The sequence below is a fragment of the Euleptes europaea genome, chromosome 4 (assembly GCF_029931775.1).
Source record: "Euleptes europaea isolate rEulEur1 chromosome 4, rEulEur1.hap1, whole genome shotgun sequence".
Lineage (NCBI taxonomy): Eukaryota > Metazoa > Chordata > Lepidosauria > Squamata > Sphaerodactylidae > Euleptes > Euleptes europaea.
The window spans coordinates 102,133,848-102,147,053 of NC_079315.1; the positions used below are offsets into that span (position 1 = coordinate 102,133,848).

Consider the following 13,206-nt stretch of genomic DNA (forward strand, 5'->3'; position numbering starts at 1 on the left):
CCTAAGTCTGTTTATGTCCCCCCATACACGCATTTTGGCTGAAAGGCCACTGGATGCCCACATAGGTGGCCTCAGTGTGCCACCTTATGAGCTGCTCATAAGGGGTGGGTTAAGGACAAAACACGTGGTTCTCCTTGCCTAGCCCCTGGTCCAAGAACTTGTTCACATTCAAAACTCCTTGTATGTCCCGGGACATTGCCAATAAGTGTATGGATTTAAACTAGGATTGCCAAGTCCCTCTTTGCAACTGGCAGGAGGTTTTGAGGGTGGAGCCTGAGGAGGGCGGGGTTTAGGGAGGGGAGGGACTTCAATGCCATAGAGTCCAATTGCCAAAGCAGCCATTTTCTCCAGGTGAACTGATCTCTATCGGCTGGAGATCAGTTGTAATAGCAGGAGATCTTCTGCTATTACCTGGAGGTTGGCAACCCTAATTTAAACTGATATCCCTTTAAGTGAATTAAAGCATCCAAATGAATGTAGCATGTTCCTTTACTTTAGAATAAGTGGCTACAGAAAGAAAAGTAAAACAAAACAAAAAAAACCTGTAATCAGTCTCTGCTTATATTGACACTTCGCTAGGGGAAGGGTTCTGAACTTCCTTTGTTCCTTTACCGAAGGAGGTAGTCATTGGCAGCACCTTCTCTATTACTTCTCATCTAGTCTAAAGCCTCCGGCACACAGGAAACATGAACTTGAGGATTGTCCTCGCCGCATTTGCTCTCTTGATCCTTCATGTATCTGAGGGTAAGTAATGTCCAGCTTTAATACATACTTGGTGCATTTGTGGAAGGGCACAGCACAACATTCAGAAAGGTAACCGTTTACTCACTGAAAATTAGAAAGGCTGGTTTTGCTTTTGTTTTCTCTGCAGATCTTTCAGCAAATTACTTTTTAAAAATTATATACAAATCAATAGAAAACTGTGGTGCCACAATAAGCAGTTTGCTAATTCTGGTGTGTGTGTGTGTGGGAGAATAGTTTAAACCAGGAAACACGATCTGGAGAGAAACCATCAAGTTATCTCTGCAGGGGGGGAACTGGGATGACTAGGGTGGCCAGGTCCCTCTTTGCCACCGGCGGGAGGTTTTTGGTACGGATCCTGGGGAGGGCAGGGTTTGGGGAGGGGAGGGACTTCAATACCATAGAGTCCAATGGCTAAAGCAGACATTTTCTCCAGGTGAACTGATCTCTAATGGCTGGAGATCAGTTGTAATAGCAGGAGATCTCCGGCTAGTACCTGGAGGTTGGCAACCCTAAGGATGACCTGATCTAGTGAAGGAGAACTTGGGACAATCCCTGTTCATAAAGATTCACCTGCCAAACTGTGCTGTCTGGCCTGACCCCGCTCAATTCTAGACCTCATTTCTGCCTGTGGCATTCCGAACTGAATCGGGTGCAGCTGGTCATGTTACAGCTTTGCAAGCATGGAAAAAATTGTCCTTGGCAAAATTCTGTCTTCAGCACAACTCTTAAAAGTACAAGATCCACATCTCTTTTTGCCTCGGGTCACCCTAAGCATGGGTGTCTTTACTGTGTCTTTTCTAAGCCAAACAACCACCCACTGGACTCAGATCAGCTGCAGCCGCCTTCTGTTGTGTACAGCTGGTAGCCTCTGTCAGGATCAGATGCATCCCGTCCAGAGAACAAAATTAATATTGTGATGCACATCTGCAAATGAAATGTATCCATGCTCACTGCCCTCAGGGATCACATTTATTGAGTTGGGGCAAAAAAAAGCCTAGAAACCAAGTGAATTCTAGCACAGAAGTTGGATTGGACCTCTGGAATTTTGTATCCTGCAATGGGTGTGTGTGTGGACAGATGCATGACTTGAAATCTTGTTTGCAGTGTATGGTGAAATAGAAACCATAGAAAACTGGTCAAGGATTTCAGGAGTCCAATTCCTGGGATTTCTGAGCCCTGCGGTAATCCTAATAGATCACCATTCCTTGACCTCACAGCCCACCTAGGATGAATCTCCAGGCTCTTCCCTCCACCTATGCTTCTAGGCTTGTGTCTTATGCCCTTGTTCCTTGTGCATTTCTCTCTGGGTGCTACGGAGGTGGTCCTCTGCAGCAAAGCTTGCCAGTGTGGTGTAGTTGTTAAGAGTAGTGGTTTGGAGCGGTGGACTCTAATCTGGAGAACTGGGTTTGATTCCCCACTCCTACACATGAGCGGCTGACACTAATCTGGTGAACCGGGTTTGTTTCCCCACTCCTACACATGAAGCCAGCTGGGTGACACTGGGCTAGTCACAGTTCTCTTAAGACCTCTCTCAGCCCCACCTACCTCACAGGGTGTCTGTTGTGGGGAGAGGAAGGGAAGGTGATTGTAAGCTGGTTTTATTCTTCCTTAAGTGGAAGAGAAAGTCGGCATATAAAAACCAACTGTTTTTTCTTCTTCCTTTTCTTCTTTGCCTTCTGCTAGGCATTTCCATTTGCACAATCCCCATGTTTCTCAGTGCTCCAAAGTCACAAATGGGAGAGGAAATGAGCCCCACAGCAGAGAACAGGTGACAAAGCACCCAGACAGAAGCCAAGCACCCACCACAAAGCCATAGGACCCAATCCTTAGTTTTTAGCAAAAAGACCAAAACTCTAGTTCTTTTAAGCTCTAGCAAGCAGATGATATTATGTCAGTTAAGCAGATATATACAAAGTTGCTTGAATTACATTTTTTTTTGCATGTTGACATGCTTTGGCTATAAGCCAGCACAGCATTAGGCATGCAAGACTGCCACATAAGAGCCCTGCTGGATCAGACCAAAGCGCCAGCCATCTACCCCAGCCTTCTGTTCACACAGTAGCCAACCAGCTATCTCTAGGAAGCCCACAAACAGGAAGACTGCAACCACATCATCCTGCCTGGGCTCCCTAACAACTGATTTAAAGAGGCATCCTAGCTCTGGTACTGGAGGGAACAGCTATCCTTCATGATTAGTAACCATTGATAGCCCTATCCTCCATGAATTTATCCACTCCCCTTTTAAAGCCTTCCAAGTTGGCGGCCATGACCATTCCACAAATGAACAAACCTGATCTTAGCTCATACCACCTCTAAGTGGGTATGATGTGCCAAATGTCTGGAATAAAGGATTTCCTCTGTAGCCCACTGCCTATTAATCTCCATTGGTAACCCATCAATTAACAGTCCATGGTGGTGGTGAGAACTGCCATCCAGTCACAGCTGACTTATGGCGACTCCGTAGGGTTTTCAAGGCAAGAGACGTTCAGAGGTGGTTTGCCATTGCCAGCTTCTGCGTCACGACCCTGTTATTCCCTGGAGGTCTCCCATGCAAATACTAGCCAGGGCCAACCCTGCTTAGCTTCTGAGATTTGACGAGATCGGGCTAGCCTGGGCCATCCAGGTCAGGACAAACAGTCCATACCTAGCATTAAAAGGGTGCCACGTTGCATAGCAGGACACCATGGCTTGCACAATAGTTTCCTGGGCTAAAATCAAGTTTTAATGACGCTGTCTCGGATTAGGCACTAAGTTATTTCCTCCTTAAAACTGCTGTCCAGCTATTGCCATTTGTATTTTCTTAGTGGATTCTCCCATTGATTTCAGGAGCACCTAATTCCAAGTACCGGTAAAAATAGGATGGCAGAACTCCATTAAGGAAATACGGCGATAGGTGCCTAATTTTCTCTATGCCTATATAATGCTTTAGAGAGGAACAATGTGTCCATTGTTAAGAATTCTCCTCCACAATTGGCTTTGATGTGCTACTACTGCAACGGGACCAGGATGTAACTCTTCATATGCAAATATAGTGGTTTCTTTTCCTGGCAACCCTCCCATTTATTTTAGCATGTTCAGCCAAATATACAAGAGTCTCCTGGCTGTCAATAGACCAGTTTTGTTCTCTCATAAAACTGCAATCCCATCGTATTGATTTCACCATCCAGCACTCTGGTTTCTTCATCTTTTTAATCTGAAGCGAGGTGCTGTTGTTTTTTAAAGCATAAATTAAAGCTTGGTGTTCCGACATATGACTCTAGTAGGTGGGACTTTGGCGCCTCTTGTTAAACTGGACCCTTCGAGCCGGCACACAGGCAGATCCGTGCTGCCTGCTTTCAATGTTTCCTCTCACCTAAAAAATTTAAATTTAGTATGTGTGTGTAAAGTGCCGTCAGGTCGCAGCCGACTTATGGCGACCCCTTTTTTGGGGTTTTCATGGCAAGAGACTAACAGAGGTGGTTTGCCAGTGTCTTCCTCTGCACAGCAACCCTGGTATTCCTTGGTGGTCTCCCATCCAAATACTAACCAGGGCTGACCCTGCTTAGCTTCTGAGATCTGACAAGATCAAGCTAGCCTGGGCCATCCAGGTCAGGGCTAAATATAGTATACACAGCATCATAGGTGGAGACTGAAAGCCTGCCGTTGTTTGTTTGTTGTTTGTTGTTGCTCTTGTTTAACAGCTGATACAGGTATTCTGGTGAGATAGTTACACCTTTGCTTTCTGATGGATCAGTGTACACAGCATTATTTTATATATATATATATATATATATATATATATATATATATATATATATATATATATATATATATATACATATATATAAGATCTGAAATATGGACCACTTAAGAACATAAGAAAGGCCCATCAAGTCCAGCAGTCTGTTCACACAGTGGCCAACCAGGTGCCTCTAGGAAGCCCACAAACAAGACGACTGCAGCAGCACCATCCTGCCTGTGTTCCACAGCACCTAAGATAATAGGCATGCTCCTCTGATCCTGGAGAGAATAGGGATGCATCATGACTAGTATCCATTTTAACTAGTAGCCATGAATACCCCTTTCCTCCATGAACATGTCAACTCCCCTCTTAAAGCTTTCCAAGTTGGCAGCCATCACCACATTTTGGGGCAGGGAGTTCCACAATTTAACCACTTCTGGTCCCAAGCAGTCCAGATAAGGGAGACTCAACCTGTACAAAGTTGTTTCCCCCCACCCCACAAAGTATCTTTTCCCTCAGTTAAGGAAAGAATAGCTCAGTCATATACAGCACCTGATCCATGAAGGTATGGGGGGCAGGGGGGAAGTATTCACTTCTTAAGAAAGGGTTCAGGGTTCACAGATAAGAAGGGGACTTTGAGATTTCATTCCTCCCCTTCGGCTTCTGTAGGGATTTCACTAAGTCTGGTTGTTACAGGCTCAAGAAAGACATTTTGCTTCCTCCTTACCATCCAGCCCACCCTTTGGCACCATTCTCAACATGCTTGCCTAGTTGTAAAGCTCTATTGGTCAAAGTTTAGCTCCTACTGTATTTGAAAAGCCAGCCTGCTGTAGGCCTGGCAGCTTTTGCACTGAGCCCTGGGGATGTCCTTTTGACAGATGTTTGATTTGCAGTAACAGGCAGGTGGTGAAGTTTAGCTCCATGCCATAAAAAATGCCACCTGCTAAGTTCTGCGTTTCAAAACTGGATACCAAACCATGTTAAAGGCTCAGGAGCAGGCCAGCTGGCCGCCTTGCTCTCACTGTGTCAGAGAGGCAAAGGTACACAGTACCAGAGGTCAACGACAAGAATTCAAAGAAAAAATAATTTTGCAAAAATTGTGTGTAAAACTTATGAAAAGTGAAATACAAAAATAACTAAATTTGTGTCATAATTCGACAGACAATTCATCAATAGTATCAAATGTGTGGGGGGGGGAAACTACTAAGTCAGACATAAAAAACTGCATTCATAGTAACTAATAATTCTTAACAAAGTCACACAGCAAAATTACACAGCAAAATTACAACAACAAGACAGGAATGCCGGCTGATAGTTCCTGTTTCGTTTTCTTCTTCAGTCATATCTGACCCATATCTACTGAAACCAAATTTTTCCAGCAGAATCAGAGTATAAATAGGTCATCAATAAGAAACAACTGGGCTCATGTCCTAGATTTATCCGTTATGTTATCTGTTGTGTGTTGTCTGTCATATAGTGACACTAATTATTTTTGTATTTCACTTTTCATAACTTTTACACATAATGTTTGCAAAATTCTTTTTTCTTTGAATTCTTGTTGTTGACCTCTGGTACTGTGTACCTTTCCCTCTTTGACATTTTGAGGTCTTCCTTTACCTCTTTTCTACTTGCTCTCACTATGAGCAACCCACGTGATCACATGGAGCAGAAAATGAATGGATGCACTTCCACACTTTTGAGCTATTCCTGATCAGTAAGGCTTGACCACAGAATTGTCCTCGTGGGTTAGCTTTCACATACACCCCATCTGTTCCCCCAAATCTGCCTCAACTCTACCTTATGATAGAGCCCCCTTCATTTTCAGGGCAAAGGCAGTTAGCTCTCTTGCTAGGATGCCTGAAGTGCATTTTCGCTTCTAGGGACAGTTTAGATTTGATTTGATCTACAACCCTTTTGTTTTTTTGGTGGTCAATGGTATCTGTAAAACTCTCACACATGAACACATGAAGCTGCCTTCTACTGAATCAGACCCTTGGTCCATCAAAGTAAGTATTGTCTACTCAGACTGGCAGCAGCTCTCCAGGGTCTCAGACAGAGGTCTTTCACATCACCTACTTGGCTAGCCCCTTTAACTGGAGATGTCAGGGATTGAACCTGGGACTTTCTGCATGCCAAGCAGATGCTCTACCACTGAGCCACAGCCTCTCCTCTAATACCACATTTCAAAGGAATCTACTTTCTTCCTGTCAGCTTTCTTCATTGTCCAACTTTCACATCCATACAAAGTAATGGGGGAAACTATGCACGAATTAACTTGATCTTGGTTGCCCATGACAGATCCTTATAGTTAAAAATCTTTTCTAGCTCCTTCATGGCTCCCCTTCCCAGTCTTAATTTACTTCTGATTTTCTTGGTTGTAGACTGCCTTTTGGTTGATGTTGGAGCCAAGGAATAGAAACAATTAAATTTCCTGAACAATTTCAATTTCCTTATTGTTAACCTTAAAGTTGAGTAATTCCCCAATAGTCATTTCTTTTTTCTTCTTGATGTTCAGCTGTAGTCCCGTTTTGGCACTTTCTGCTTTAATTTTCACCAGTAGTTGTTTCAAGTCTTTGCTATTTTCTGCCAGTAATGTGGTATCATCGGCATATCTCAAATTGTTAAATGTTTCTGTGACAAGCCTTTTTTTTCCTACTGAGAGGACACACACAGCCTCCTAAGATTTTTGGGATCTATGTTCATTTTGAACTATAAACCTTCCCCCTCAGTTTCCAGGTGTTCTGCAGGTAGCCAGGCTTTGAGTTTGCTCCTGTGAGGTAAGTTTTGTGGTGTACAAGGTGATTACTGAAATCTCTGAGGCTGGATTAATATATAAACAACTAAGAAGATGTATTTATTTGCAGGTTGGTTTTAAAGGAGCAAACCAGCAGCACAGGTCTCCAGGTAGACAAAGTAGAAATCTGACTGAGGCACAAACATTTAAACTGGTTGATTTCAGAGAGCAGTTGGACTTTTCTACAAAGCTTCCAGGCACAAACAGACTTGTATTGACTAGCCACTAGGTTGGACCCGCTCTCACATATTCAAGTTTCCAGCCACACCAGCCTGCCCTCTCCCTCCCCAGAGTCAGACTAAATTGTACACGGTCTGCTCATCACCAGAGACAGGCCTAACAATCGAGCACTCTCTCCTAAAGGCAGAGCTAAACCTCTCTGCCACACTACTGGGCAGAGCTACCCTTCATTCTGTCTGCTCTTTTTCCTGAGCCAGACCTGAGCTGTCCCTGCTCTCTCTCTCTGAGGCAGAACTCAACTCCCCCTTCCCGTGTTCCCTCTAGCATCTCATCCCCCTGCTCCTAGGTGATCGGATGCTGGAGCAGCACTCCTATGGGCTCATCTGAGATGGAGAAGATGGCAACTCTCGATCCCCACCCCCCAAGCAGAGAGGAAGCCGAAACTTAGCTCTGCCTCTGTCAGCGAGGGCATGCAGTCGAGCCCTGGATAGCAAGCTCTGTGTTTCCCCCCCACACCTTTTGGTCCCGTGGGAAATTCTCTTCAGTTTGGGAGAGAGGTGCTATGGCCAGAGGCTCCGATGTCTCCATTTCAAAGTAGCCTTCCTATTGTAAATCTACTCTGATCTCAAGGTGTGATTTTGCCGGAACCCTCTCTCTCTTGAAGTATGAGAGAACTGAAGTATGAGAGAACTGCAGACTAACAAAGACTACAGTCAACAATAGCCATGCAGATTAGCTTTGAATTTCACACATTAACAGATCACTTCAGGATACAATGTTCCATATTAACATACCACACCCGCATTAGCACATTATCTTGATACTTACAGGACAATGGTTAGCACATTACCTTTGTTACTTTTTGCAGGACAATGATTCAGCTCAAACCCAACCCCTTTCTGACTATATATTACTCTTCCTACACACTTGACACTGAGAGACACTGTCCTTCAGTGTTACTCCTCTGAAGATGCTGGCCACAGCTGCTGGCGAAACTTAAGGAAAGAAAATACCAAGACCACGGTTACATAGCCCGGATAACCTACGAGAACCAATGAACTCTGACCGTGAAAGCCTTCGACAATATTTTGTTTTCTCATTCTTCCAGCCATATTTCCTGTAATCGTTGACTGTTGCACCGAAGTAGCCTATCACATTTCCAGAAGACGGCTAAGGACAGTTGTGAAGTTTAAGATTCAGAAGGATGAAGTATGCAAAATACCAGCTGTGATGTAAGTGGCACTCAAAAGATACACATTTGGCAAGAGGGGCCGCCCCACAAATGTGCAACTGAGAATGTACTGCTCTATATTTCTCCATAACATTAAGGTCTAACAGTGTCATTTCATACAGCATTTGGAAATAAGGGTTAAGCAAGCAGAGAGTTGGACTTCTAGGGAATGATCCATCAGTATAAGGAGTACTCAGTAGAGCTGCCAACTGATTGTAGAATTTATAGTTGATTAATCTTTTAAGTAATTACATACATGTACATAATATCTGCACCACAATGTAGGCTACACCCAGACACACTAGCAACACACACGGAGAAAGCAGACTCATAGCAATTGCAACACAAAATAGCATCTTCTCCTTTGGACCAAGCATAGGAGAACACTTTTACACAATAGTGACTGGCTGGCCATATGTCGGACATGAAGCCGCCTCCACTACTCCCCAACAGCAAATTTCAGTGTTAAAAAAATTAAATTAAAAAACCCAGCACAGCCAGACCCTTGGGGGGGAAAAACTCCAAAAGGGAGGTGGAAAACTCACCTGAAGCAATAGAGGTCAGGTGAGGGAGAGAAGACAGCTTTGGCGGCTGTATATGCCACATAACTGGGGAAGCAGAGCTTACTCCAGGGCTATCAAACATAAGGCCAGCCCCCTGAGAACTATTATCCGGCCAACCGAGGCAGCCACCCCCCTCCAGTCCCGATCTGGGCTGGTGAGGTGTGACCCGGCCCAGCCAAGTGACAGTTATGTCATATCTGGCCCTCATAACATATGAGTTCAGCGCCCCTGGCTTACTGCCCAAAAAGAGGAAAAATCCATCTCCTGTTTCCTGTATGCAGCCATGAGTGCCCTTTGGAGATATTGAAGAAAATCTAAGAATGTACCATTTACTCAGCAAAAATTGCCACTGTTAGAAAGAAATGCCATTTTTAAAATATTTTCTTTTTCATCCCCTGTTAGAGTAACACACTGGGCCCACAAGAAACTCAAAAATAAACAAGTTTGCCCTTTGCTTACTGCTGCATTTTGTACAGCTGGCCCTTACAGAATAGCTAACTACACCCTTGATTAACTTACTCATTAAACCAATTTTGCTGCTCTACTGCTCACTGTCATCAGTTTGCGTTCGCCAGAAGCATTCTGAAGATTTCACTACAGAGCACAAAAGCCTTGAACTACTTGTAGGTATATAAGGGGGCAGGTTCTGATCTCAGAGCAGAACTCTGGTATTCCAGCAGATTATGAGATCCTGGAAGTGTGGGAGGGGGCTCCATGGGCTCACTTTGAGAGTCAACTGCTTGGTCCTAGAGAATGGCTTTCTCTTCTTTTTTCATCAGCCTTGGCTTATCCCAGCCGGTTTCTCTGCCTGAGCACTAGGAAAGCGGTCAGCCTCCCAGGTCCATCTTAGGGGAGCAGGAGTTATTACACCTTCTGCCCTAGTGCTTGTGGTGTCCACGTACAGCTAGGGTTGCCAGGTCTCTCTTCACAACCGGCGGGAGATTTGGGGGGTGGAGCCTGAGGAGGGCAGGGTTTGGCAAGGGGAGGGACTTCAATGCCATAGAGTCCAATTACCAAAGTGGCCATTTCTTCCAGGTGAACTGATCTCTATCAGCTGGAGATCAGTTGTAATAGCAGGAGATCTCCAGCTAGTACCTGGAGGTTGGCAACCCTATGTAGTGGTGTAGTGGTTAAGAGCAGTGGTTTGGAGCGGTGGATTCTGATCTGGAGAACCGGGTTTGATTCCCCACTCTTCCACGTGAGCGGGGGAGGCTAATCTGGGTGAACTGGATTTGTTTCCCCACTCCTACACACGAAGCCAGCTGGGTGACCTTGGGCCAATGACACTCTCTCAGCCCCACACACACACATTCTAGGTGATTTAAGTTATCCATTGTTTAAATGTATGGTTGATGTGATCATGCTTCGTTAGGCCTTGATTAGGACAATTTTGTGAGAGAATTTACACAAATGTCCTTAAATAGTTTCAGTTAGATTCAAGTCCAGTAGGACTTTAGAGACCAACAAGAGTTTCAGGTTGGGTTGCCAGCTCCAGGCTGGGAAATACCTGGAGATTTGGGGGGGGGGAGTGTGAAAAGAGTGGGGTTTGGGGAAGGGAGGGACCTCAATGCCATAGAGTCCACCTTCCAAAGCGGCCATTTTCTCCAGGTAAACTGATCTCTATTGCCTGGAGATCAGTTGTAATAGTGGGAGATCTCCACCCACAACCTGGAGGTTGGCAACCCTAGTTTCAAAGTATCAGTCAATGCTCCCTTCATCAGACATGAGCAGGAATGGAGATCTGAGTCTTCATATCCCAGTCAGAAGGTGGGTGGGGCATTGCAAAGAATGCTTGTAAAAGATGCAGAAGTGCAATGCATATTGTAATTGGTTTGATAGGAGCAGAGGGGGATGCTTGGGGCAGAAAATTAGCATCTGTAATGAGTTAAGAATGCTATGTCCCTATTCAGCCCTGGAGGGTCCATTGTTCTGAACTGGTGAATTGATGCAAGTCAATGAGAAGTGAAAGTTGGACAATGAAGAAAGCTGACAAGAATAAAGAAGATTCCTTTGAAATGTGGTGTTGGAGGAGAGTATTATGGTTACCATGGACTGCCAAAAAGACAAATGTGTTCTAGATCAAATCAAGCCTGAACTGTCCCTAGAAGCTAAAAGGACTAAACTAAGGCAATTGTACTTTGGTCACATTATGAGAAGACAAGGGTCACTGGAAATTACAATAATGTTAGGAAAAGTGGAAGGCAGAAGGAAAAGAGGAAGACCCAACATGAGATGGATTGACTATAAAGGAAGCCACGGCCCTCAGTTTGCAAGACCTGAGCAAGGCTGTTAAAGATAGGACGTTTTGGAGGACATTGATTCATAGGGTCGCCATGAGTCGGAAGCTACTTAACAGCACTTACACACACACACACACACACACAATGAGCTCTCATCAAGCTGGTTACAATGTACCTTTTGCATCCTTTACAAGCATTCTTTACAAATCCCTCCAACCTTCTGACTGGAATAAAAGGACTCGGAGATCTCCATTCCTACTCGTGTCTGGAAGTTTTTTACTCTCAAAATCTTATACCCTGAAACACTTGTTGGTCTCTAAGGTGCTACTGGACTCAAATCTAAATGTCTGCAGAGTGTATTTACTTGCCTAAGCCACATTCCAATGCATCTCAGGACAGTCAAAGGTTTCTCCCCTTTAAAAAGAACAGGTTTGGTGGCAGAAGACATCAGGCTTCACAGTCCAGATTAGTAAAATGTGGTTAATGATGCTTATGGGGGGGGGGGATCACAGCATATAAGGGTACTTGGGAAGGGAAAGTGATTAAGAAAACAATTATTAGTACTGGTAACCTTTTATAACTTACCGAAACAAAAACAATCCCAATGAGAATGTTACACAGAGGCAGATGACGGGACAAAAAACCCTGGAAAAGGGCCCCACCTCAGCCCACTTTGTCCCCACTCCCCAAAGTAGCGTTGCCAACTGTCAGGTAGTAGCTGGAGATCTCCTGCTATTACAACTGATCTCCAGCCAATAGAGATCAGTTCACCTGGAGAAAATGGCTGCTTTGGCCATTGGACTGCATGGCATTGAAGTCCCTCCCTTCCTCAAACCCTGCCCTCCTGCTATTGCAACTGATCTCCAGCCAACGGAGATCAGTTCACCTGGAGAAAATGGCCACTTTGGAAAACCCGATGATGAGACTGTTTACACTAGCACAGGTGAATGTCTTGAATGGAAAAAGCTGTACAGCGTACAGATTCTGAGGAACCTATGGATTCTCTTATGTATTGTGCTGCCAAAAAGTGCAACCAGGGAGGAATTTATCAGACAAATGATAAATAGCACATGCTTAATATTTGTGTGGGCTGGATCACAGTATTTACTTGTACACAGTGGTTGCTTCAAAATATTTAAAAACTTTGGAGGGTATTATCTTTTTTAATGTTATTTTATTTTCTTATTCCCACAGTCTTTACACAAAACACAAAAAGCTATGCGTAAGTCCACAGAATAAACATGTTAAGAGATGGATAAAACAAAAAGGGAAAAGTCGTCGAAGAACCAGTCGTCATTTTAGAAAGAGGAAGAAAGCTCCAAAAGGAAGGAAAACAGAGAGAAAACTGTAGCATGCTGATTGCTGGAACAGCCACCGAGATGCTATATCCTGTACCTTGTAATAAATTCTGCAAGGATCCTGTAATGAGTTGCCATATGTACATATTCAGAAACAAACCCCTGTAGTTTCAACCAGTGTTTACCAAAACGATGAAATGCCGTTTCTTCAAAATTTACTCCAGCATCTGGAACACGCACCCTTTCCCCCAGCAACCAACCATTTGTTTGCCAAGAGAAGAGGCAGAAACCTCTGTGTGCAGTTGTCTGCATTCTGCTACTGCACATGCCAACCTCAAGGGAAAATAACATAATAGAGCATTGAAAAAAACAAAAATAGAGGAGCACATTTTGAAGTAGAAGAGCTGCATCACAGGAGGAGGAGAAAAGGGATTC

At 44.3% G+C, this 13,206-nt stretch overlaps 1 protein-coding gene across 1 annotated transcript; it reads left to right on the plus strand.

The window, feature by feature from the left end:
• Nucleotides 1–665: 665 nt before the first annotated feature.
• CCL28 (C-C motif chemokine ligand 28) lies at nucleotides 666–12,824 on the plus strand. Its single transcript, XM_056849052.1, has 3 exons — nucleotides 666–744; nucleotides 8,548–8,671; nucleotides 12,668–12,824. The coding sequence occupies exons 1-3, from the start codon at nucleotides 687–689 to the stop codon at nucleotides 12,822–12,824; spliced, it is 339 nt and encodes a 112-aa protein (XP_056705030.1). The 5' UTR covers nucleotides 666–686.
• The last annotated feature ends 382 nt before the right edge of the window (nucleotides 12,825–13,206 follow it).

Bases quoted from the DNA above. Each gene is read 5' to 3' on its own strand.
- CCL28 (XM_056849052.1), top strand. From the start codon at position 687: ATGAACTTGAGGATTGTCCTCGCCGCATTTGCTCTCTTGATCCTTCAT. The intron at 745-8,547 runs GTAAGTAATGTC...TCATTCTTCCAG, and splicing joins GATCCTTCATGTATCTGAGG to CCATATTTCCTGTAATCGTT. The intron at 8,672-12,667 runs GTAAGTGGCACT...TTATTCCCACAG, and splicing joins TGCAAAATACCAGCTGTGAT to TCTTTACACAAAACACAAAA.